At 43.8% G+C, this 26,689-nt stretch overlaps 2 protein-coding genes across 11 annotated transcripts in view; both read right to left on the bottom strand.

Moving 5' to 3' along the window:
• Nucleotides 1-11,287, bottom strand: part of COX16 (cytochrome c oxidase assembly factor COX16) — a 43,801-nt gene extending 32,514 nt beyond the window's left edge. Inside the window, exons 1-3 of one of the 6 annotated variants that reach the window (XM_068684128.1) lie at nucleotides 8,997-11,287; nucleotides 6,515-6,599; nucleotides 5,782-5,912 (exon numbers count right to left, since the gene is read on the bottom strand). In XM_068684128.1, the coding sequence (XP_068540229.1) occupies nucleotides 5,782-5,784 (3 nt within the window). In that variant the 5' untranslated portion in view covers nucleotides 5,785-5,912; nucleotides 6,515-6,599; nucleotides 8,997-11,287. The remainder of the gene's footprint in view (nucleotides 1-5,781; nucleotides 5,913-6,514; nucleotides 6,600-8,996) is intronic. The other 5 variants (XM_068684130.1, XM_068684125.1, XM_068684127.1 and 2 more) reach the window with 5 other exon arrangements.
• Nucleotides 11,288-11,413: 126 nt separating this feature from the next.
• LOC137857505 (deubiquitinase DESI2-like) overlaps nucleotides 11,414-26,689 on the bottom strand; it is a 53,571-nt gene continuing 38,295 nt past the window's right edge. For all 5 annotated transcript variants that reach the window (XM_068684118.1, XM_068684119.1, XM_068684121.1 and 2 more), the window contains one exon: nucleotides 11,414-14,512. In XM_068684118.1, the coding sequence (XP_068540219.1) occupies nucleotides 14,270-14,512 (243 nt within the window). In that variant the 3' untranslated portion in view covers nucleotides 11,414-14,269. The remainder of the gene's footprint in view (nucleotides 14,513-26,689) is intronic.

Genomic DNA, 26,689 nt, shown 5'->3' with positions numbered 1-26,689 from the left:
GCAGATACTGAATCATCAATATATGTAACAGAGAAGAAAGTATTAAAGTAAAGGGAAAACAATGTCTTTCTCACGTATAACTACTTTGTTAAGAAAGAATAACAAGAAACAAAAAATAAAAGTATTCAGAATGGTTAAAAATAATGTGGATATTAAGATATATTCAGTCAAAGCAGGTTTGTCAGCTGAAGGTATGGTATCTTCATACCATATGCTGGAAGTCTCAAGGATCAGCCAATAATTGAATGTTACTGTGGCTGACACCTATCAGCTAATGAAAACCTATGCTAATTCTTTAAGTCCTAGTGAGTATTCTGTTCATTAACAGCCTATGAGTTAATTTAAACTTCATGTCCTAACAAATAGAAATCTGTAGTAGTATAGACAAGATTATGGCTGCTACAAACCACAGCTTCTGTTTGTCTTGTCAGTGAGGGGCTGTGGTGGAGCACAAGCAGCTGCACTAGCACTGGTTCAGTGCACAGCTGGTAAAGTAGGTAGAAAGTAGAAATTATGATATCACTTCAAAAATAATTTGTCCAACAACAGGCTTGCATAAAGTACATTGTTATGAGATGCAACATGAACAAAACCATGCTCCAACTATAATAAATAATTTTTTTTTTTTAGCTTTGATAATTTAAAACTATGTAATGTACATCATAGCTAGGGGAAATCAGGTAGATGGCTGTTGCATGAAGTAAGTCATGTTTCTCATTTTGTCTCATCACATTCTATCACTTGTTTGACAGCAAACATCCATTATAAACTGCAGTTTACGTTTGCAGCTATATCCATGTTAAAAATTTGAGACTCGCACCTCTCCTCCGTAAGACAAGTTTTGGCCTGAAACTGTAATTTAACTTAGAACTCTTTATGCTGCTAAAGGGAAGGAAAAGAAGAGAAAGAAAACACTTGGGCTCTGATCTACTTTTGCTCTTCATACAGCATAAGCAGTATAGCCAGCCTGGCCTGTCGGACATTTTGCTTCTCAGACCTTACCAACAAAGTTGCCTTTATGTTTCCAATATTGCAATGGTGAATTGATCTTTCAATGAACCATCAAGTTCAGCTGTGCCAGAGTCAAAGCCCACTGATGCTGTAAGGAGCTACAGCTGACACTGAAATATTACACTGCGTAAGGCTGGAAGGTTAGGATTCAGATTATATAAAAGCACTGAATATACATAAAATATGATGATATTTACAATTATATTTGATCAATGTTTTAAAGAACCAAGCACAATGTCTTCACCGCAAAAACAGACCCAAATCAGCCACATTTAGCACTTAGTTAACCAGCCAACAGCATGGGAATACAGTTAGCCAACAGCACTGAGCATGAATTCCCTTTATCTCCATGTGCCACAGCGGCAATGGGCAGCTTTTCAGTCAATTATATTTTTAAAACCATGTTCAAAAGCCAATAAAAGCCATGATAGAGAAAGTATCAATGAGTTTACACAACTATAACAGCAGTAGAGGTAATAAAGGACTCAGTGATTGACATTGTGTTGAATGGAAATATTAGCTTGGGTTTAAGTTTCTCCTTTCTCTTTTACATTAGGAGGGAAAATGCCCTTACCACCCTCATTTAAGTTAATTGTATTTAAAGAGAAAAATACAGACATACACACACACAATGATGAAACATCAAGATTCAGCAATCAAAATAATCAGAAGTGGGACAAGAATTGATGTTGAGAATTCCAGCAATGTCATTAGCTGACTGGCCTTGCATATTCTGTATGTCTGACATGTTTCTAGCTTTGCAATTTGTGATGGAGATAATCTCCACATTCCCTGCAAGCCAAAGACAGAAGCAAAGTTCCACACTTTCCACCTGCAGTCCTGCATTCTTTCACTGTGAGGGAACTATTAGATTTAAATGCATCAGAACATGGAACAAAACTTTATTACACAGTAAACACTGTCTGTCTAGTTACTTGAATGCCTTCAGCAGGTCAGTGAAACGATGCTACGATTTCACTTTTTTCTTTTACTTACACCTGAAGTTTACTCTTAAGAAAGCAAAAGTGGGAGACATCCCAGTGAGCCAGCACTTAAGACACATCGGTGCAAGCAGCTCAGCAGCACAGCTAGCACGATCTCCCCATTAAAGATTTCACACTGGATTATTCCTTTATGTTTCAGTGAGTACACAAAAAAAACTATGATGTTGTAATGCAATTATGCATGCATGGAAGGCTTGCATGTTGCAAAACAAAATGAAAGATAGGATGTGACATAAGAGCACCATCTGTCACATACACTCAGCAACCTCAATACATGTCTTATGTAAAAAAATGACATAAAATTCTCTTTAATTCTTTTTAAAAATCTATTTGCTCACTTCTACATTGGGAAGTACATTACGCAATTAGTTATGGATGGAATGAGACTGATCACTTAATTGCACCTTAGGATGGGTAGTACTCGTGTTTGTCACCACCACCAGCGAGATGTTCAGCGAGGACTCGTAACAGCACAAGAAGTTAGGACTTAAGAGCAGATCCCACCCTTTCCTGCATACCCTTTGTACCTTTAGTTAACAAACTAACAGGAAAATTTCTCTGGCAGCACCAGCAATGTGCAGCATCCTAAGCATCCCTGTTGCTAGAGAACCTCACTCCTGCTATAGCACCAATTGTGAAAGCCAGATTACTAAATTATTTCACAGTTGTTGTAGATCCCTAAATTAATCAGATCACTATATTTAGTGCTGGCAACACGTATTACACACTAAGTGTAAAAACATGCTAATTTTCTAGCTTCTTCTTTAAGAACACTGCAGCAAAACCCTCCAGCTATTCATCAGGAGCTTCAAAACTAGAACAGTCGCGAATGGTTTTATTTTAGTTAGCAGTGATCACAGTCAAAAGGTTTGGGGGTTTTCCTTTTTAAAGAACTGTCATATATGCGGTGCAGAACTGGTGAAAGACAGCAACTTGGCAGCGCAGAAGACTGAAGTCTCTTATTTGTTCCTAAATAAAGTAGCGCTCAAGCTGCCAGTCCCACAGCAGAGCCAGGCAGATCATCTGAACCTGAAGCGCCCCCCTCTGCCAGCTCTCGAGAGTATTTTATTTTCCAGCGCAACTCCAGCACTGCTCTACTGCAGAAATTGTTGAGATGAAAACAGGGCAGAATCTTCTCAGAAACTACACTGCATGACCCACTGCATCAGGTGAACTGGCTCAGTATGTAGATTGGTAGAAACCGACCTACAAACAACGCAGAACTGACAGCAACCCACACGGTCAGTGCTCAGTGTGAGCATTAATAAAAAAAAAGGGGCATTTTCAGCCCCAGCACGGTCACCCTGCGTTACACCCACTGCTTGGACTGGGCAGATGACACTGGAATTTCATTCAGCAGCTGCAGCTGTTTGAAAACCGAGTCTGCCAGGGTGGCCAAGCTGCAGTTGCTGAATACCATCTCCTTCTTCCGAACCCCCTAAAAGCCAAAATTTGGGTTCATTATTAAAATTAGTATTCCCATAACTCAAATGTTATAATCTAGCCAAGGTGCACTATAATGAGAAACTGTTTACACCTTATGGCAACCCGGGGTTCTTGTCACCTGTGCACTCTATTAAAAATAAACTGAAATCTACATTAAAGAAGATAAAAACAAACCACTACTAGTCAGGAAACACTTCCCTGTTGACAACGCTGGACAGGGACTGAAAATTCAATGGAGTAGTGTTAATCTTACCTGCTTACATTCACCACCCCTTGAAGAAGGTGGATCTTAAAGCAGGACTATACACACAGTGTGAGAATAAGCAAATCTCTACTTGTGCTCCTGTTCCGAGGCTCAGCACCGATCTGCAGATCCCTGAGTGCCAGCTTAGTCCATCCTAACAGCATTGAACAATGTGAGCACACTCCTTCTGTTCTAAAATAAAACAGAAGGCAAACCTGAAATACAAGAGAGTAGCTAACATTTATCTGGAAAATGCTACTCAAAGATTTAGAATCAAAAATAAAAGTTTAAGGCACTGATTCAGAAGATGAGCTCAGAAACTCTAAGACCTGCCAGTCAAGTGAAAGATGGATGTCAGCTCTTTCAGACTGCACAAACTGGAGTCCACAGAAGCCCTTTCAGCCTGAACATGCTGGCTTCTACTCCAGCACGAACAGTTCTGGGGGTGGTTTTATCTGGAGCAGCTCCACACTGTGCTGTGGATTCAAACGCACACTCAGATGAACAGGAGATGCAAAGCAGAAGTGCAGCACAAGTCATGGACATAACCCATGATAATCTTAGAGACCCAATATTTATAATATAAGTGATTAAAGCATTAAAACGACACTATCCAACTCAATGATTTACAGCTACCAATTTAAACGTCTCAAAACTGTTTTGTATTTATTGCCTTTCTAGGCTACAGATTTAATACTTGTGGGCTTTTACAGGCAATCACAATTTATCTACAAATATTAGAAGTCAGAACTCTTTTACCATGGATAAATGTAAACTCCTATCCATATCCCAAAAGCATATTAGCATTTAAATGAACTGTTCTGTATATGTCAAATTTTATTGTAAAGTTGCATGAAGTAATATATACTAATAAAAACCCTGTAATTCAGTATTATGAATTGCTTAAGGTGATAATGTAAATGATGTTAACAATAACACCGACATATCTGGAAGTAAAAAATGCTAATTGTAGTTATTCTTTTTCATACAATACCAAAAGATAATTGAATAACAGTTTTTATACAGAGACACTGATGGCAACAATAAATCTCAAAAACATGATTACTCCCAAGAAGAATTTTTCAGTTTTCTAAGTGTTTGTGTTATCTTTTATGGCTAGATCCTCCAGAATCAGCAGGGGAAAAAAGCGTGCCCAATGTAGAGCTTACGCCAGGATTCAGAACTTAGCAGCTTTTTATGCAATGTTGTATTTAAAGGAATCTTTGGACACTTGGTTATTTAAATACATTTTAATGATAAAAATGTACTTTCCCTACCCATTAGCCCAGTACAACTTCCAATATTGGTGAGTCACAGCACAAGGTGGCACTTCCCAGAATTTACAAAATATTTCTGAGCATCAGTCTTAGCTTCTAGATGACCCCGACTTCACCAGCGAACAAAACTAATCCGCATACATATGAATTCATATCCTGATAACCTCTCTTTTTTTTTTCTTTTCTTTGCCAGAGGAGGTCAATAAAGTTGAGAGAAAATGGGTTCATTAACAAGGCCTGAGACACCTCTGACATTCTCTAATGGTGCCTGGGAGCGCTGACCGCGTGGCTGCAGCTCTGGTAGCAGCTCTCTCTCATCTGACCTTTCTTCTCCTCCTGTACGTGACAGGCACTCTCGCTGTCTCTTAACAAAGTGCTTATCAAAGTAAACTTGCACTGTTCGAGGCAGCAATGTAGATGGCAATGTAGTACAGTCTGTGGGCAGACACACTGATGGAGATATATTTTAGGAACACGTTTATTCACAGAGAAAAACTTTCACTGTTCCAGGCTACCTTCATCTTCTCTTCTGGCAACACTATGCACACCAAAGACAAGATCTGGAAAGAGGAGATACACAAGGAAAGTACTTGTAAAAGCATGGTCATTACAGAATGAGGAAAGTAAAAAGAGAGAAAGAGAAGGAAGAAAAAAAAAGAATGAAAAGATGTCAAAATCCACAGCTATAGATATGAAGAATGTCACTACATGCTAAATGTTTGAAACCTGTGAACCTGCATACATAGAGCATTACACTTATGTTAGGTGTGCAATGAAAATCACCAAGTGAGGCACAGACCATGTTTCCTGTCTGCCAAGATGCTGCTTTAGATCCTCTGCATTTATTTTTTCCCTTGTAACATGTTGACAGCAGAACTGGAACTGGATCTGTACATTCCTTTTGCAGCTTAGAGTACAAAAGATCCTTGTCTAGAATCAGCCAAAGACAGAAACAGAAATTCAGGTTTTGGCAAGTGTTGTGAGCATAAAAAATAACATTTTTTAACATGTGTTTAAAACCTGTAACTGCTTTGCTATTTTGAAGCCCAAACACTATCTCAATGACTTAGAATCACCACTTACACTTGTCTGAAAAAAAATTACTTCTAGCAACCTTCAAATGTTCAAAACTGCACCAGAGGTACCCTTAACATGATCCATGTCTTGTAAGAAGGGTGTGACACTGGATCCACCTGATGTTGTACCAATGAGCCTCACGCTCTCAACATCTTACAGAAACATCCCAGCAGCTGCAGTACCCTGATGGACACATCCCTTTGGGGCTGGTAGAGTTGATTGTGGAACAGAGCCAAGCATCCCAAAGACTTGTAGGCTCTTTCCTTTTAATGTCAAGACTGACTTACTGTGATAGGAAAGAGACAACAATACAGCTGACAAAGATGTTTAAATTACCACAGTACGGCCCTTCTGTCGTAATAGCAAATTTTAGAGCTACAACTGTAAGGTCACTGAGCTCATCCCAACATCTACACAGATGCTGCCATCTTCACCAGTGCTTTACGACTACGCACCCTGCAGCGCTCAAGCTGTTAAGATATTCCATGCCAGGTTAGATTGCTCCCTCCCGCACGCATACAGTTTTACACCATGCAGAACCTGAGAAGTTTACAGAAAAAGAGAGTTAAAGAAAACGTTGACAAATCAAGGTTTCCTGCAGATTAATTCCTGCCCGCTACAGTCTCCCTGGTGCTCACAAAGAAACAGTCTTATCTTCTGAAAAAGCACGACTGAAAACTGTGATTTACACATCTTACTCTGAAAGCTGCTGTCATTTTGATGTTTTAAAGATGAACCAAGAAAATTCCTTCTGCATAGAAATATTCTAACAGCCCCAAGCCCAAATGAACACACACGCAAAAAAAGGGTCAAGATAACTTACACTAAAAAGGAAGAAATATTTTTAGAGCATGTGTGTATATAGTGAGACCCTCATCTGTTTTTGAATTATGATCTCTTCAACCTTGGATCCTTTTTAAAGAGTAGTGAAGGGACTTCTCATTCAAATATGCATTACAAGAAAGGAAGATACGAAATTGATTTGAATTTTAAAAAAGCCAACATAGTATTGATGAAAAGTCCAGCAGTGGGCTCATGTCCCTCAGCAGTACTGAAGAATAAAGTCTCATCTTTGTATAGAGAAAAATTATGTACATGATGCAAGAATCTAACAGAGAACTTTCATTTCAGTACTATCAACAACTTCAGCAGAATTTAAAGGGTTACCAAGGCACACTCCTTCTCTGACTGTGCACAAATTCAGCACCTTTACTGCTATCACTGATCTTTTAGGAATATTCTGCTCAGCTTCAGAGATGCCTTCAGAGGTCAATAGATAGCTGAGGAACTGAAAAAAACTGCACAAGTTTTCCTTTCTCTTACTCCTTGGGAAGCCTTTGGGCAACAACACAGAAACATACTGAAATATTCACAGGGGAGACTAATTTTAAGGCATGGAGATATGAAACCCTGGAAGTAGATATGACAGAGTATTTCTCAATATTATATTGTTTCTGGGGGAAAGATCGCTGTGGTAAGGAAAGCGGAATGAAATTAAACAGGACACACACACAAAAAAAAAAAAAAAGGTCTCTAAAATGTCTGCTATGACTGATGGCAAACCACACAACAACACGAGAAGGCCCAGAAGGGCAACCAGAGGTCTGCCCTGGCCCAGGAAACTGAAGCCCTAGCTCCAGTGCTGGGGCAGAACTGAAAACATGACGTTGCTGACAGGTGGTTCTTAAAGCTCTTCTCCATGTTTGTTTGTTTGTTTGTTTTAAACAAGTGTTTTACTTTACACTTATTTCTGTGTCTTATAATAAGATTTGTTTTTTCCACAACGTATATTTGTCCTGCAGGACCCACCCCACCCAAGATACCTTCCCACGTCGGAAAAGAACTAATAACTATGTTGTGTTTTCTTTTTCAATCCTTTGAGAACACAGATGATAACAAGCATGTCTTTGCCATACTTGTTGAAAGTTTTATCAAAGTCAAGATCTTGCACATCAGTTGCATCTCCTCACTCACTGCACCAGTTAACCTACCAAACCAGACATATTTGTTATTGAAAAGTTACAGTGACATTTTTCTCCACCAGTGTACCACTACTAAGTATCTGTGATTTAATCATTTAGTATTATTCACAAACTTTTTATGGAGTTAAAATTGAGCTGCAGAATATTACGCTGAGTTCTCTTTATTCTGAAAGTAGCAAACCTTACAAAAATGAGAGACCTTAATAATCAGGTAAACAATAGCACTGTGACCTAAAAATACACCCAACCTGAAACACCTCAGAAAGGTGTTTTTAAACTCAAGAATAGTATCCGAATGTCCCAACGTGAGGGCACTAATTTCAGTCTGAGCACCGGCCAGCCCTCCGGGCACAGGTGCATGCAGCGGGGTGGCTGGACAGCTTTACTGCTGTATCTTTTGAATAAAAAGTAGTGCCAACTTTTGTTTGCAGTACCAGGGACAGGACTGTCTGGTGCAAACGGTTCATGCAGCTCTGTCATTATCACATTAGCTTGTTGTTTTGTTTGGTGTTTTTTTTGACCTGTTTTCACTTTGCCCAAGGGTCTTTATCATCGTTTTGAGAAATGTTACTTGAGTGCGTTCTATTTCGTGAGCATTTCCACTTAAAGCTCTTATCCTGACACCTCTGAATAGCATACTTGTATCACTGAAATAAACAGCCTGAAACCTTTTAATCCTTTTAACTTTAAAGAAGCGCCGCCACCTTTCTCCGGACCACCCCATTCTTCAGACGTGCGCTGCGCGAGATTTAAGGAGAATCTCGTTCATTTACCCAAAAACACTATAAAATATATTAAAATCACCCTTTACCCTACTCTTCATCCGCCTTGAAAGCCACTTACCCTTTAAGCACCCCATACACGGAAACGATCGTGAGGCTGCCCCCGGGGCACCCAGCGCCCGCCTCCCTGCCCTCACCCCCCGGCCCCTCGGGCCGCCCCCCGCCCCGCTCACCAAGAGGGGGACGCCGTAGGTCATGGTGCGGCCCCTCCACAGCCGCCGGAGCCGCTCCATGGCCCCGGCAGCGTTTTCCTCCCTCCTCCCCTCGGTGCCCGGCGGTTCCGGGCCGCCACAGCCGCTCCCTCCGGCGGCGCAACGCGGCCACGGTCGCGGCGTTCCGCGGGGAGGCTGCAAATGGCGGCGCCGCGCCCCTGCCGCCGTGCCCGTCCCTGTGAATCCCTTGTCTGAGGGAAAGTGTGTGCAGGAGGGGCAGGTCGGGCTCTCTTCCAGGGCTGGGCACGGTCAAAGTTACTCGCTGCAGCATAGTCCTTAGGGGGGGGGTGAAAGCGCCATCCACAAACCAGAGCCTGGCCCTGAATTACCCTGCTGAAATAAAATTCCCTTTAGGTGTGTGGTACAGGAGTTAGTTCTCGCTAAAGACACCTTTGAAGTCGCAGAAATGAGTAAACAACACAAAACTACAGAGAAAAAGGCTCTCAGGCAACCCCGAGGCGGGTGAGCAGCTAGCGTGTGGCCAGGTGGTTGGTGGCTGGATGTCCCCAGGGAGAAGTTCCCTTCGCGACACCCAGAGGTGAAAGCAAGAACGTGTTTCTGCAGCCAAATCTGCCCCAGTAGGCAGAGGAAAGGCCTGCAGCGAATAGTTGGGGAAGGAACAAAGGCTCGTGTGTCTGTAACAAAGAAAAATCCATGTGAAAATCAATAGCTGCTACGGCGTTCCCAGCAGGGAAGAGAGCAGCAGTCCCCTGCCAGCTGGGTGAGGACAGCCTTTTGGCACCTGCTGAGCCGTAGGTACTGCGCTGCGGAAGATCTAGCACTGCTTGTGTACACGCTTTGTATTCACCAATAAAGATTTGTAAGGGTCACAGTCCCTGCTGAGCACACCCTGGTGTTGAACGTGTGAAAAAGAGCTTCAGGAAGGGGATTTGATTCAAATTCTCGGCGTTTTTCTGTGTACTGCACTTCCTTGTGGGTTTCTGAGGGACATTTGGAAAAGGGCTTGGCCTGGGCTAAGTGGACCTCAAAACATGCCACTTTGCAGAATGATGATTAAATGATGACTAGCAGAAAGGAATGACTAGTTCACTGAATCTCAGCACACGTGGGGTTTTACTGCCATCTCTAAAGGCAGCCTGCAGAGCCGAGACCAGGGGCATTTCAGGAAAGCAGGTGGCGTGGAGAGACAAGGAGCTTCCATAGCTTACCAGGGAAAGCAGGGCTGCCGGAAACATTGCCATTCAGAGTGGTAAGGCTGAGGGCACCACTGAATTTAAACTTATACAGCTTCTACCCTCCCCAGTGAGAAATATAAAAATATTCGCTCAGTGGATGACCAGTACATAGGCAGCTGAAGCTATACTTACAACAAAACACAAGTCAGCTCAGTGCTGTTAAGGAAAATGTGCAAACCCCAATAGGTTCTGTAGGTGAATACACATCTTCTTTCGTGAGGGCTTTCTTGTACGATTTTGAACTTTCCATCAAATCTCATTGATTAGGCAGTCCTCAGGGTCTGGCAGTTAGCTGTGTCTTTCATTTTGTTTCCCAAGGAGATAAAACTACCATGATCATACTGCCAATTTTCCTCCACTGTTATCCCTTATCCCAATCATGTTGCACTCCCAGAAACTATTAAATCCGATCAAAACAAAGCTGGCTACAGCAGCATTAATGGATCATCTGCTGCGGTTTAGAACCAGCAGTCATTCATTCCTGGTAACAATTTAATGTCTTCCACTATCCCCGCAAACACCTGAATTCCAGAAATGCTGACTTTTGTCTGGAAGTGAAGAGAGCAAAAGAACAGGCCTGTGTTCATCTCTGGGCTGCGTTCAGTCTGAGATGAAGTCATCACAGAGCACTCCTATCAGCACCGGGAATAATCTGAAATTAAGAGAATTGCTATTGCAGATACAGAAGTGCTGAGAAGAACGGTTACTACTTACCTCATTTGCCTCACTGTAACTTTCCATAAAAACAGTTTGTCCTGTAACTTGAATTAGACTAACCTTACCTTCATTGTTACTGTCTCACCTGAGGACTATTAGCTCCCTGCTAGAGAAGTAACCCTTAGCTGCTGATGCCCATGTACAGCGTTGGTGCCCTCCCATTCCAGCTTCAACAAGGGCACAAAAAGTCCTGGCAGTAAGTAGAAGGGTTAAGAGTCTGTGCTGGTGCCATTGGGTGCTCTTGTCAAGACTCATAAGCTGCTCTTTGTTTTCACTGATAATTGCTGGTAGCTAAATTTTTTCCATGGTGTTATAATCTAAAACAGTCAGAGAAAGTAAATAAGAAACTAAATGCAAATGTTATAATAATTACAAAATAATAGCAATAATTCTTTGTTAGAAGGATAAAACAAGTGCTTAAACCGAACATGCTGTGCTAGAGATGAGCAGTAAATTAGACTTAAAAATGTTTTCATTTTTAATAATCTAAAATGCTGTTAAATTACAGAGATAAAGCTATCACCAATATATATTTTATTTCCACAGTGTCCCTTTGTTCTTGACATTGTTGGTCAATCACCTTGAACAGAGAGGGGTGGGGAGAAACCTTTTTTGAAGACTGAAATATATTCTGGTTTTGACTTATGACAGAGGTTTCATGCCTCCTTGTTATGACCCCGACTGCCATAAACAGACTGACAAACATAAAAGTAGGTAAACAAACATCTGTTTTTTGTGACACTGACAGCTCTTCCCAAGCGTTACTCCCAATACTTCAAGCACATAGTCATGTAGTCATGTCCCCCCCAAGAAGGTTGAGTGCACCCTTCTTGTCTGTGTTACAATACAGCCAGTTAAACATTTTACTTTGTGAACTACTGTGAGAGGGTTTTCCACATGAAACGTGCTGCTGGGGCCATAGCTCTCTCCTAGGTGTGTGCATGAGGTTTTACATGGCGCTCAGGTGCTGAATGGAAACCCAAGGGCTGGCTGGCTGGCTTTTGCCACGTCAGGAACAAGGCGCATCTGACTGCAGTTTCCCTGCCCTGCATGGAAGCTCTGGGAAAGCCTTTTCTCACTTTCCTCCAGAGAAGGACTTTAAAAAGAGATGTGAAAATTCCCTGCACGTATTGTGCTGCTGGCTATTGGCAGGCACCCTGGGAACTTCAGACAAATGGAGCTTGCGCTGCTGGTTCAGGCTACAGTGACCAGGACTGCAGGGGAAGGGAGTACACAACAGTACATTGTGTAATGTTTCTGGGCAGCAGGATGGAGAACAGGATAGAAATCTTATTAAACATCCCTGGACAAGCCAGGGTAATCAAGACTGGTGCTGGATTGGATACCAGGAGCTGCAGAATTGCTCACAATGCAGTATTGGCTGTGGGTAGCCAAGGTTAGTAAAGAACATGACTTTAGTTCAGTACAGAACTTGCAGCAATTTGTTCAGAGGATAAAAATGAGAAGTGTGTTGTAAAAGGTTTGTTGCCCAAACACACACACATCACTCCAGGCAGCAGTGGAGTGAGACCAACCTGTGTGTTGTATTTCCATATGATACATCTCACTAAAGCCTTTCTTCATGAAGAGTGTGCACATGTAACAAGCCACTAAGCACTGCCTGTGCAGACACAATGCACAGCATAGCCAGCCATGAAAGCACACGCTTCTGTATACCTGAGCTAAAGAAACAGTTGGACTTAGCACACTCTTGGTCTGACAGCAACCAATGAAAGGAGACAACCCATCTTCAGCGCTTGTAGTTTTTCTGGATGGAGGGAGGAAGTCCTGACTTGGTAGCAGCTGCTGAGAACAGCACTTCTAAAACAGATACCTTCTGTCAGCACTGGGCCTGTTCCTTTTTCATCCTCCCTTGTGTGGCCAAGAGGAGGTAAAAGGGAGAAAGTGGGGTGTGGATTTCCCCTTTGATGCTCTCCCACATCATCTGAATAGAACTCCTAGTGAGGTAACTGAGTGTAAGCGTTGGCGAATGTGTCCTTTCCTCCCTCCTCAGCTTTCTTATCAGCCACCAGAATGAGCAGAAAAACATCCAAAGACCAGATTTTTGTTAAGAGCCGGCCTGGAGAGACCAGTGAGCCAGCTCTGCCCATTTTTCATGCCATTGAAATAGTGCACACAACAGAAGGCACCATGGTGGCCCATGCATGGGAAGGGTCATCCATGCTTTCCTGATGTGGCCCTAGGTTTCCCCTCCACCTCCAGAAAGGGAGGAGAAGGAAACGTGGTGACGTTCTTTGGGTTCGCCACTTATTTGTTACCTTCTTGGGTTGGCTTTAAAATAGGCTGGGGAAGGGTGGCTCGGGAGACACCTTTTAGGTCTCGTGAGTGCAGAACAAGCTGAAGGAAGTACTGGTCTTCCCAGCAGATTCCTTCTCCTCACCTTACTGCTCCAGAAGGCCATTTCCCCCAAAGACAGCCAGCAACCATCAGCTAGGAGACAGATTTGCCAGCCTGGGGAAAAGAGGAAACCAGGAACACTGCCTAGAAATAGGGGAACTGAGAGGGGTCTGTGCCAAAAAGCACCAATATGGACAACAGTCATCTCCGCACCTACTTAGCAGCTGCCTTTATGCACTAGCCCCATCCTTTTTTTTTTGACCCCAAAGAAAAGCCATGGTAACACATTCATTTTCTAGGTTCTCTTTGTTATTATTTTCAAGAGCAGGACTGTCATTCAAGCTCTTAAACTTGAGTACTGAAAACTGGTGTTTGTAGAACAGCAGCACCTTTCATTTGTCCTTCACGTGAGTTAGAAACCTGATAATTACAAAAGGGATGGGGCTGAGTGGAGCTTGTTGCTGGTCTAAGAGATGAGGTTGAGTTCTGGCTCTGCCTCCTTCACTGGGTGTGGGCAGGAGATTTGCCATTTGGGAATGGCAACCCCAGCCAAAATAGAGTGGAGGCTGCTGGGCTTAAGTGGGTGGGGGAAGAGATAAAAAGATAAAACTGCTCCAGAGGAGGAACGTCACAGTATGGTGCCCCCCGTCCCTATGTATGCTCTCATGCCTGAGAGAGTCAGCAGTTCTCCATGGATCGAGGAGCATGAGGATCCCAGGAGGAGAATCCAGCTTAGTTGCCACACCCCTCAGCTCAGCGTTGGAGTTCACAATCGTTTTGGCAAGCAACTGTCGTGGCAGCCCTCTGAAAAGGGTCTGAAGCTTCTCCTCCTCAGTAGGGGTCTTCCTTCCCCTGCGTTGTCAGGTGAAGAAAACAGAGAAACCAAGGTGTGTGAAAGGGTGAGCGAGGAAGAAATAGTACACGAGAGAGGAGAACGTTATTAGAGAGCATACTGGGCACAGCTTAGACCCGGGTATGTCTACAGGTTCGCGAGGTGCCTGAGGCTGAGGGGGTGGCGGAGGTGGAGGGGGACTCCTCATCCGTTGTGTCCCCCTGCTCCTCCTTGTGGAGCCCGAGGCTGATGTGGCTCTGCAGGGCTGCCGGCGTCAGCCACTCCTTCGGGAGGCAGCTCTGGAGGAAGGGGATGCAGGAGCTGAAGTAGGCCAGGCGGTTCACCCAGCGGGGGATCTCCTTCCCGCACAGGATCTGTGGAGCAAACCAAACAAGAGCATGGTTAATAGTACCCAAACACATGTGTAGTGGTAGCATCACCTCCATCTGCTCCGTCACCTCAGCTGGTGTGCTCCCCACTGCTCTGAAGAGACCTGTTTGAATTCAGGGAGCATCCTCTACAGCCAAAACCAGCTCTAATTGCAAACGACAGCACACAGCGACTTCTCAACACACACACAGCCCTGCCAGCCATAGCCCGTGTCAGCATCTGAGCAGTGACTGGGGAAAACAGCTCATGGCCCTCAACATCTTCGGCCAGACCATTCTCCAGGCAGTCCATGGGTTAAGGGACAGGCTTGCTGCTGCCCCTCCGTCAAGACAATGACACTCATCTTCAGAATTGTTCAAAAAATTTGGGAAAAGATTTAAGCTGTTGCTGGGCAGACTCTAAGAACTGAGAAGCTGAGCCTGACTAGGCAGATCTCCGGAGATGCCTGAGAAGCTGCTCTTCCTGCTCACTTTTCTTCCTTGTGCCGACACACCGGGTCAGTCAAGTTACAATACCTCAGGGTCCTTTTCCTACTGTCACATCACACTTTGATTTCTCCTTGCGTAGCATTTCCTAAATGCAGGGAAGAGATGTGCAAATGTAAAAATACTAACTTCTCACCAGGTCTGTGTTTCATCACACATGCTGCTGGCCCCAATTTGGGTTACACTCTGCTAGCACAGGCACTTTTTCTAAGTCGTATCATATTCAGCACAATGAAACACCTTGCTGCATACTGCAGACCCTTCCTTCTGCAGCGTTTGACCATGCATACATACAGCTGCCAGATTTTAGTAGCTCTATCTGGCTTAGGCCACATAAGGAAAATTTCCCTTTGCATTTTACCATCTTCCAAAGCAGACTCAGAAGAGGCACCTGGAACTTACCAGCCTCAAGGATCTGTCCTTGGTAAATACACTGCCTGTGCTGCCCTACACCAGTATGCTAGAGCCTGAGGTCTGTGGCAGGTCATACTACCTGAATTCTCCTTCCCACCCAGCACTGTCTCCAAGGCAGATTTTGAGGAAATGCCACCCCACAGACCTCGTTCTGTACTTCACGTGGATTAGTGCTTCCAGGGCTGTCCACGCTGCACCTTCTGCCAATACTAAGCTCCTTTCATTTCTCTCCCACCTTCTTCCTGTCTAAAACTACACTTAATTTAATACCAATTAGTGCAAAAACTAAGAGGTTGTTTGTCTCTAATCCACTAAGGAGCTTATTTGGCGAGATGTCTGTTATTGACAGTGGAAATGCAGGAATGCTTAGAGGTTTCAAGGGATTTTTCAGCGAGCAGCACTGGAGCAGTCGCAAAGAGGACAGGCCTTAGGACTGCTGGACAGGTCTTAGGACTGATGGCCAGCTGGTCCTTCACGTGCACTTTGGTCTGGCCAGAAAAATCTAAGCTCCAGTCCAGCAGTCACCTTGAGTGTAAGGAAATTAGCTTACTCCGACAGCATGGAATTTCCAATAAGGCGTGGAGATGGCAGCAAACCCGAGACCATGCTAATTTGACTATGGAACTAACTTTATTCTGACATGCATTGTTTAAAAATCAATGTGTGAAACTGAAGCCGTTATCATTAGGCATCAGAGAACAAACAGAACCATTTGGCTTCTTAAATTATTTTCAGGTACAGAGTCCTGTTCTTTACTCAATACACTAAATTACAAGGGTAATCAAGGACTTCTAATTCCGTTCTTAATGGTGCTGCATTTTACTTAACCTCAGACACAGCCATATGAATCTGTGTTTTTGATATTTTTAATCTGTGGACAGTTCCTTCAGTGGCAATTCTTTATCCCCATCCGGTTTCCATTGCTAGAACTACTGCCTGAATCAATAAGCACAGACACTCTCTACCTGCATTTAAGACTCATTCAAAGAAAATCTGCTGATCTATTTGATTTTCTCATCAGACGCCTCTGATCATTTTCATAAGAATACTGCTGAATTTTTAAAACTGTATTCAATATCTTCTACTCGAACATTGAACTTGAGCCAAAACCAACAAATGCAGCAGAATTGCCTCTAGATTTTGTAGCATTTCTCTTTCTTCCTGCCCAGGAACTCAGGCAACATATTGCCAGTGTAGAAAGTGACTCAGTTCAGGCTCCTTGTGATGCATGCATACATGTGAATTCAGTTCTCAAGCAACCATAGGTCTTCCTAAAGATTTCTCCCCCCCAGATATTAATAGGAAAACAAAAACAGGGTATGATTCTTCAGAAAATTAGTAGAAGCAATAGAACAGAACAAGGTAAGACTGCTTGAAATGGAAATACAGCTTTAAAATTTGTCTTTCTTTTCTAAGCAGATTCCCAAGCAAATGAAATAGCACTTCCAAATGTGGAAGCGATGCTGAAACGTTTGCTGTTTGTTTATGGGAGCTTCTTCACCCAGAATGAATCAGTGAGGCCAGGAGGAGCCATAAAAAGAACTGAGAGATGTGTGGGCATCATGACATCGATCAGCAAAGGGCTGTTTGTGAAGCTTAAGGATAATGATAGAGTCAAAGCGGTTTCCCTTTCCTCAGATGTGTTTGCCCTTGTCTCTCATCAGCAAAGCCTCGTTACTATTCTACAGCAAAACACAATGCTCCACGGGAGCAAAAGGGCAACTGCAGGGAATTCCACTAACACTGTAACCTTCTCCTCTGTTTTCAGCTCCTTGCCATAGAGTGTGTCATGCTACATCATCCAGCAGTACTTGGCTCATGGAGAAGCATCAAGTAAGCCTGACTGTGATGGGATTGAGCCAACAAAACTTAAATAAAACAACACAAGCAAGATGAAGTGGGTGTTTTTCAGCCGTGTATGAATCCACAGAAACCTTACTGCAGCTCTTTAAGGCATATCTCAACTGAAAACCACACATTGGAACAATAAACTTAAACTTACAGAACCCTGGTACCATACACTGTTTCCACAAGAAGAATTTTTTTAAGGTTCTCAGAAATTGGGCATTTAAGAGTTTTTTCTTGCCTGACAACCAGGTTATTTTTTCTTTTTTTGAGAGGGGTAAATTTTCCTGTGATGGGTCATGTAGCTGTTGTGTCAAACTTAGCATATAAGCCGCTATGGGTCTGAAATCACTGGTCCTGGCCATCCTATCAAATTGTCCTGCTACCATCCCTTTTGGAAATACCCAGGGACCAGAAAACTACCACAGCTGCAGCAGAGCCTGAGTGTGACACCTGAAAAAAGCACAGCTGAGCCTCTTGGTGTGCAGCTGACTGGAGAAGAAACTTTAAAGAAACACCTAGGGCCACAGAAGGGCTAAGCCTATGTGAGATGCAAGCCTGAAAGGTAGCTCAGGGGTTAGCTGTAGCTTATCTGAGGCATAGAAGTGCTTGGGATGGGCAACCCTGCATAGTACAGGAGAGGCTGGACTATGAGCAGCAAACCTCAGGCCATTCAGGCTAAGCAGAGCTCTGCAGACCTCCTGTGAATACTGTCTGGCTGTCATTGCTGAGCACAGCTCTTCCTCATCTTTCTTGCTCTGTGAGGTGCCTGAAGGCGTGAGTTATTCCACCCACCCCACAGAGACAGCCAGCCACTGCCACAGCCTGAAACGCAGCCCCTGGGACAGCGGGTGCAGCTTCTGCTTGCTGGCCCAGACCGGTGCCCACCTACCTCCTGCAGAAGCCCCCGCGCAGGCTGCATGTACTCGCAGCTTCCACTGAGCGGCACCTTGTGACAGTCAGCCCGGGCTCCCGGGGGCTGCACAGGAGCTGCAGGGGACTCTGCAGATGCAGCTGGGTCAAAGGGAAGCAGCAGTTCAGACATCCGTGGCTGAAGCCAAATGTGAGGGAGAAACGGGACCCGGCAGTTCGGGTGCTGTTTCTGCACGGCTGTCAAATCCACACCGGGATTTCAACTCATCAAGAAGCAGCTCGTTTAGGATGTAAAAAGAGCCTCTGAGCATCTTTAGCCATGCCATTTGGCAGTAAACAGACCCTGGTTAAAATATATAAACAGCCCTAGGGTATAAGGACTGCAACTCATGACTCTTCCCTCCCTTAAGTGCCGTAAGAGCGAGGATTTATTTCTCAGCAAGACCTTACAGTTCTGTGTAAAGCTTTACCTTGAGCAGGAGAGGAGCCTAACAGCTGGGAAACGTGGGTTTGTATGCCGTCCTGCTATGGAAGAAGCTGAGTCTTCTGCCTTACAGAGAACAATGCAATCAGCCTGCTGCTATCCTCCTCTTTCTTCTCTTTTGAGACAGGGATAAGGTATGTGCCGCGTTCTGTGAACGCTATTAAAATATACTAGATGTAATCTGAGGTAGCTTAATGGACCGAGCCCCTTCCAAAAGAGGGGAAGGGCTGTTTAGTTGCACATCCTAAAAGAAAACACTCAAATGCAGTAAGTTCAGCGCTGTGCTGGATGGTGCAAATTGGGGCAATTCAGGCCACGCACAGCAATTTAAGTCACCACTCTTAGGTATATGTTTGGCTTTTTTAAGTGAGCCCTTCCAGAGGCACCGTGTAATCCTCTGGTCCATGAAAATGAAGCTGTGCAGAGGCAGCGTTACATTCCTCAAGCAATGCGTGCTAATTACTTCAGTTCTTATGGTGCTGAGGCTCTGAGAGTTCAGCCCTGAACATCTGCTCAGCCACCCACGGCTACTTCCCCTCAGCTGCCCTGCTTTGAACGAGGTGGCGGCCACACAGGGCACGTATCCACAGAGCTGCTGTGCAGGGTTCCCTTGGCACATCACAGAGAATGCAAAGGGGCTTACTGCTGCCTGAGGAGTCCAACACATCCCACAGCACTTCAGGGGCAAAGCCTTCAGAGTCCAAGGGGAATCTTTCCAGTGTTTGCTCCTGTAAGACCCAGACAACACAGCGTAGATGACGCTTATCTGAATTTCAGAATAAGGCCATTAGATGCAAACCAGCACACCTGCCCAGGCAAAGCTTGCAGGCTGCACTAGAGCTGCCAGAAGCAGGTGTAAAAAGAAAAACATGGCAATGCAATCAAATTAGTACTTGGAGACATACAGAATAAACCACAAACCCAATGCAGGAGCACACCTTTGCCCAGTGCTCAAAGAGCTGAGGAAGTCTGCATGTCTCAGCAGGGAACATACCTCTAGCTCTGCCCTGCCAATGTGACTACGTGACATCTGACGGACCACATTCAGGGCAGAATTATGAGTGGCATCACTGATTTGCTATGTACCAACGCTGCAGCATGGCCAAATGCCTCTGGGCATGAAAGTGCTTGTAGCCAGCACTTCTAAGTACAGGCAGCAGGATGACAAGGTAGGCAGCAAGCAGCCTCCTAACAGATGACCATTTCAGCAGCGCTGAGTGTAATTAAGTCTGGGCTTGTAACTGATATTTAAAACACTGCAAACAACTGTGATTCATTTCTATTATCATGATGGCATGGAAAAGAACTCTCTTTTCCTAGCAGGTGCAGCTTCAAGACCAGTGGCTGAGAACAGCTGTTACCCAGTATGATCATCCATATGTTACAATATAATACACACACACATATATATAATCACAAATGTTATGGCTGTCCTGAACACGACCAGGCCAACCCACATCCACAGAGTGATGGACATGAGCAGCATCCTTTTTCCCTGAATAGCTAGTCAAGAAAATCCTGTGTTTCAGTCTCAGTCTGAAGCCTTCTTTCCTAACTTCGGTAAGCAGCAGGTTACTGAGGATGGAGAGACGATGAGAAGAGAGAATACAGGAACCCATGGGAACAGGGAAAGACTTTGTCTGGCAGGACTCCTAAGCAAAAGCTTCCAGTCTCAAAAGCCTATCAACATGCTTAGTTCATTTACACTTCTGACACTTTTCATTTATCAACAGGCATTGGTGAAAAGGACGGGGTTTTTCCTTGCCATCTTCATTTGTATAAAGGAGGCATGTCCTCAGCATTTGTGTACACAGCCTCAAAGGGTTCACGATGGTGTGTCTAGAGAAGAACTCCCCAGAGAGTATGAACTAACTTGGCTCCAAGCTATTACGTTTATTTATAACAGGGTAGGCCACAGGCCATTCGGTTTGGAAAGACAATTGCAAAAATAAAGCAAATAAAGCAAAATAGATGGTGCAGCCCCCCCCCCCACACACACACTTACAACAGTTCCAGGAAGCTTAAAATGTTGGTTGTTTTGTTTTTCTGTTTCATTGTTGTTTTTTTTTTTCTCTCTACTCTTAAAATATCTTCACATTTAATCTGAAGTGATCAATCTACCAGAAAAAAAGGGAAAACCTGAAATAACTGCAGAGGCACAATTGGCAAAATCAGACCATTTTCAAACAATTGGAATGATGTGCTAAGAAAGCTATTTTGGAGGGGTTGATTTCTTTTTCCAATTATTTGCCACCTCATGCCATTCCCTGCACAAGTAGGTAGACAGCAAAAAGAGGATGGACTGAGAGACCTGGAAGATGCATGTAGGATTTATTTCATTAACCCTTTTTGTTGGGCTGGAATACCCTTTCGGGGTAGCAAGGCTAGGAAGGGTAACAATAGAAGAAGAAATGTATACTTTTATATTAGCCTTCATTCCAAGAATTCCCCAAGTACTTCACAAAGTTCAACTAATACACAAACCACGCTTAGAAATCTCATTTTGCCACTACAGATCAGCTCTATCTGTGATACCATTTAGCAGTTTACTAACAGTATACAGTTGTGCATACTTACATGCGGAATGACATCCATCTGAAACCATGAGGATAATTTATGGGTGCAGGATGTCTTTATTAATAAGCTGCTTCTAGATGTAAACGGTATTTAAGAAACAGAAAAGCAAGACGGCCTGTTCCTCATAGAGCTAGCGACATTCAAAGGCTACTTGAATGAAGCATGTCTTTCCATCAGCTTTGGTGAAGACTGGCTCAGGTGCCAGGAAACAAAGGTTTCCTAACGTTCTTTCATAGCCCATGGTTGCTTTTCAGTTGGGTTGTTTGTTCATTTCTGTCCCTCTTTCCTGCCTGTTTGGAGTGCTCTGTCCCCTGCCAGTAACAGACTAGCACACACACTTTTGTCCAACAAAACACCCATCTCCTCCTCCTAACAGAGGCAACTGAAAAGCAACTGTTGACTAAGGAAAACACGAGTATCACTTCGCTTCTCAGGATCTGCTGAAAACTGGTTTATAAAAGCTTTTGTTGCTTTCAACCATGACACAAATGCCTCCTGAAGTTCCCTTCTCTGATGTTTAATCCCTTCTCCCTGAGCTTTCAGGCTAAGGAAAGCTTCCTCGTTTTTAATAACATTACAAGAGCTCACGTGTGTCTGGGGATGGACCTGGAAAGCTTTAGGGCTGAATTATTCATTGTGATTAAAAAGCTGCCCTCGTTTGGTCCTTGACTCAGCAAACCTGCCTTTCTCAGCAAATTTGGTGAAAGTCAAACTGCTTTAAGGAAAGCAAAATTCTGGTGCAAGTCTGTTACAGGCTGCCAGTTTTGCCTTGGCTAAGAAAGGACAAGTAACCAGCCATGGAGAAAAGGTGTGTTGGCTACCATCTCATGGCACTTCAAGCACAGCCCTATGGCAAGCGGGGAAGTAAAGAAAGATGACTCCCTTCTACGAAGGTTCCAACCACAATTGTTGACTCTGGCTACAAAGCATTTGACTATGTCCACCATCCCCGTCCAGTAGGGGCCAGGCTCACCTAGGATGCTAAAGAATTTTCCAAGGCTGAGATGCTTCGGAGATTCTCTTCCCCTCCTGTGTTGAAGACTAATAGGCCAAGCTCACTTCACTAGTCCCCAGGACTATTTCCCAAGGCCACTTCAGCTAAAGAACACCACCTCCAGTTCCCCCAAACATCTTTCTCTCTGGAAACTTCTACAAATTCTACCACTTCAAAATGAGCTTCTAAAACCACAAGCACATTCATTCTGATTTAGGCCGTTCCCTTTCCCTCCTGGAATGTGTTATTTCCTTGTTCGTGTAAATAATTAAAGTAGGACAGTTCCCACAGGAGAGGCTGAGGGACACCCTTCTCCAGCACATCTTGCAGCTGATATTCAGAAGAGTTTTTTGCTGGAATGCAGAATAGAAGGTAAACAAATCTTTGGTGTGACTTGCTCTCCCACACCCCAGTGAGCTTCTCTTTATCCAGGAAGCTTGTGGTTACTTCACAATGAGTGTCTCACCCGCTAGAAGTTCTGTTTGAACCCACACAAGTTTTCCCTATGAAAAGTTTTAATAAACTGTCAGATCCATCTAGAAGTCTCTGCTTTCAGTGACTCAGTTTACTCCAAAAATCCTAGTTCAGCTTTAACAATTAGCTCTGTTAGGATGTTTTCTGGGGAAATTAGCTATTTTACCAGATGGCATCTCTGAGCACAGTCCTCTGGATCCAATCCTTTGGATGAAGAAGTGCTGATCAATTAGGAAACAGATCCTTTGATATTTAAAGGAGTAAAGGGGTGAAAAGGATCCACGAGTACAAAAGAAAGCTGGAGAAGATATCTGTTTTCCTTGAGGGTTTGTAATCCCTCAAATCCAAGTGATCTATCCCAAGTTTATCATTCTCTGACATATACAGGTCAGAAAGAAATCATTTCCCTTTGATGAACGGGAAGAGAAGACATGATAAAAGAATAAAATCTTCCATCACTACTATCCTCTGATAACTCTGATAAAGTTCCAACATCAACAATCTTTAAGGTGAATCAAATCTGTACCTCTCAATTCATTTCCTAATTATGATGGGCATCAGCTTCATATCTTGCCAAAAGGGCCCATAAGACCTACTGACTTTATTGCTGTTCTACAGCTGGCAATTGGAATAAGAGAGGTTATCTTCCCTGGTGCTCACAGAAGCCTCGCTTCTTTGATAATTGCGTGCCATGTGTCCTATAGCAAGGTGCTAAACAATTTATTTAAATATCAAGCATTTCGGTTGCTTGGCAGTAATCACATTGGTGAAGGGAGAAGGAGTGGTTCCTTGAGTCATTCCACTTATCTTCCAGTTCTGGTACTGATTCAAAGGTGTTTTTCTCCCTTCCCATGGTGGTTTGCCCTTTTCTGAGGCATGCTGTAGCAACTGTCGTCACTCTGGTAGGAACAGGGCTCCATAACTTATCTAAGATAGGAAACTTCAGAAGCATGGAAAATTGCTGGTGGGAAGTCAAATGAGTCATCTTCTGTTTGTGAATGGGCTAAGCAGCAGAAGCTTTCTCTGAGTTTTTAAGTCGCAGTGACAGTGTCCTTACACTCAGTACTGAGGAATATCACCAGACTGGAGAAGAACCTGGAAGGAGAAAACCTTCATCCTCCTTCTGATCCTCCAGTTACAGCTGTTTTCTCTAAAGATGTCCTTGGGCACCGTACGCTCACCATATGCCTACACATGAACAGGGCTCATTCTTACTTGCCCCCATTTGAACCCCTGACAGTCAACCTTTCACCTCCATGTGTGTTTGGGGTACAAGTTGTGCCAACTATGCTTTTGCCTTACCTAGTATCTGCCTTCCACAGGTCCAAGTCGTATTTAAGAGTTACAGAATAATCAAGAGCCATGCTCTGCAATGAATAGAGAGCTCTCTGGCAGCAATTTCACAGTTCCCAATATCTGCGTGCATCTACCTTTATCTATGCCCAAAGAACAGGCTTGGTGATAGTATAATTGCATCTCTTTCTCATCATCCCAAGCACACTATTCACAGCAAACCTCCTTGCTTCCTGCTGCTGTAGTAACAAGTGCTCTTGAAAAGCAATGGCATGGTTGCGACCTCAAACATGCAGGTCCTTCCTTCCAGACCAGGAATTACTTTGAGTTTAGCTTTCTGCTGAAAGCACAACTATATTCCTTTCTCTTCACATCTGCTTTACAGGAATTTGTAACTTCTGTCCTTGTTCTGAAAACCAGGAAACTCAACAAATCACATTATGGAAAGGACTAATTATTTTAGCCTCTCTTTTTATTTTTAAAGCCTTTTTTTTTTTTTTTTTCCTAACGTTTAATAGCCAATATTTTTCCATCTGGGAGAGTTTAAATAGCCTCTTTCATCAGGCAGGGCAACTCATAAAGAACATAAATATTTTGCTGTTCGTTGAAGGGCCATTTGTACGTATTGCTGGGATTGTTAGGAACACAGTGACTGAACAACAGATGATCAAACAGAAGGACTTCACCCAGTATTGATGTGGTCCTAACTGCATTCTCCCCACACACGTAATATTATCAGAATGCTAAAATCCCTGCTGTGTGCCTGCTGCATCACCTCCCTGCAGTGCCTGGAGTACTGACACGCAGCAAGGCACAGAAGCTCAGAACAGCACGAAAACCTTGGGCTTGGCTGCTGGTGGCCTGACTGATTTTTCTTTGCAGAAATCATAGGCACAAGTCCCCTAAAAGGAATGCCCATCCTCCTGGACAGTTTCTTCAGAGAGCGTGGTACTGAGAGCGTGGTACTGATACTGCTTGATTTTGGTGACTGTCAACATAAGCAACATGAAATGAACAAGCTCCTTGTAGGCAAGTTGCTAATTCCAGTTTGATGAACCTCTTCATTTTAACCCACAAGCAATTTGCTTAAGTGGTTTTATAAAAATGGGTACCACGGGACCATGTAGCAGCAGTCAGAGTGGCTGAAACAACACTAACTAGATTTTCACTAATTAGATCAAGCTCCCTCACCTTCCCTCACTGACAGATTGTGAGGGTAAAAGGAGACCGCCAAGGGGTATTAAGTGGTGTGTGTATCAACTTCCTTAAATTGAAGCCAGGTACATACACATGGAGTGCATCTAATTTCTCTCTGATGACTAACCACCAGGAAATTCTGCATGATGTTACAGCAGAACTTCCTTCAAAAGTGTAGTGAAGATGGTGTGCAGCACTCAATGGGCAGAGACTTACAGTCCTGGGTAGTTCTTCACTTCTTAAACATTCTAAAGTTCCCTGATGAGATATTTCTCAGAAAATCCACAGGAAAAGATTCCTGATCACACAGCACCTTCACTGAATCACACTCTGAGAAAGCTTTCTCCACGAAACAGCATCGGAGAAATTGAAGTCTGAACTTCTGCTGCTGAAACCATGGCACTCTCAGTTTTCTTTCCACGGGAGTTGCTTTGTTAATAGATCCATCTATCTTTGATCCAGTCACTGCACGTTAGAAGGCCATGGGGAACTGGCAAAGTGGGGAAGAGATCTAAGTCTTGAGCGAGTCCAAACACGCTTTGCAGTCTGCAGCAGCGAGAAAGGAAAATTCAAAGCTAAGTACCAGCAAGGGAGTAACAAAGCCCCTTGTAACTCACAAGTGAGCGTGGGCAGGAAAATCAGAAGGCCCAGAAAGGATGTGTGGAATTGCAGGGAGAGGCTCAGCACCACTGTGGCATATAACAGCACAGCTAGATGAGTTTTTTCCAGAGGTAAGTATCAAGAAAAAGCATGCCCTGTGGTTCAGTAGAGTTTATCTGCCTGTGCTGGACCTGCTGCTATCCAGGAATTTTTCAAGATGCACGGCCAAACATTCATGACATAGGTCTGGACATCTCCCTAACCATTAACGTAGTCAGTCTGCTTTGCCTGCTTAGCAAGTTTTGTAACTATTGAAGACAACAACTGCCAGTTACCATGGTGAGACCTGATGCATCATTACATTAAATATGAATTTAACAGAAAAACTGTTCGTAGGCAGAAGTAGATGGAAGATTTTAGATATATGTTCTATTTGCTGAGAAAATACTATTACAACGGACAAGAAAACAGGAACTTTGAAAGCAAAGTCCTACTCCTGTGATTTCAGCAGTCCATGTGAGGATGAGGAACCTGGCCTACAGGTGTCCTGTATGGATCCTAATTAGCAAGCCTGCAGCCAGTGAGGAAGTTAGGAAGGTCAGGCACAGCCCTCAAGCACACGGCCGTACAGCCCTGTCTCAAGGCTTGCCAGAGGCATTTGTGAGAACACCTGAACCCACACATCACCACAAGGCTCTCAAGTTCCAGCTCTGATAGGGCTTGCTGATAGAGAGCAATGCAAGCCACAAGGCAGCTAATTAACCTTAGTGGATAAGAGCTTTTATGGAGAAATTTCAAAGCACTTTTCAAAGGAAGGAAGTCATCCAGCGTACAAGAGGGGACAGTCAGGCACAAAGCAGGGATGTGACTTGTCTGGCAGTAGTCAGGAGGCTCAGAAGAACCTGAAGTCACCACGCTGCTCGTG

The sequence above is a fragment of the Anas acuta genome, chromosome 5, assembly GCF_963932015.1.
Source record: "Anas acuta chromosome 5, bAnaAcu1.1, whole genome shotgun sequence".
In the NCBI taxonomy this organism is placed as follows: Eukaryota; Metazoa; Chordata; class Aves; order Anseriformes; family Anatidae; genus Anas; species Anas acuta.
This window is presented reverse-complemented; position numbering and strand designations above follow the sequence as displayed.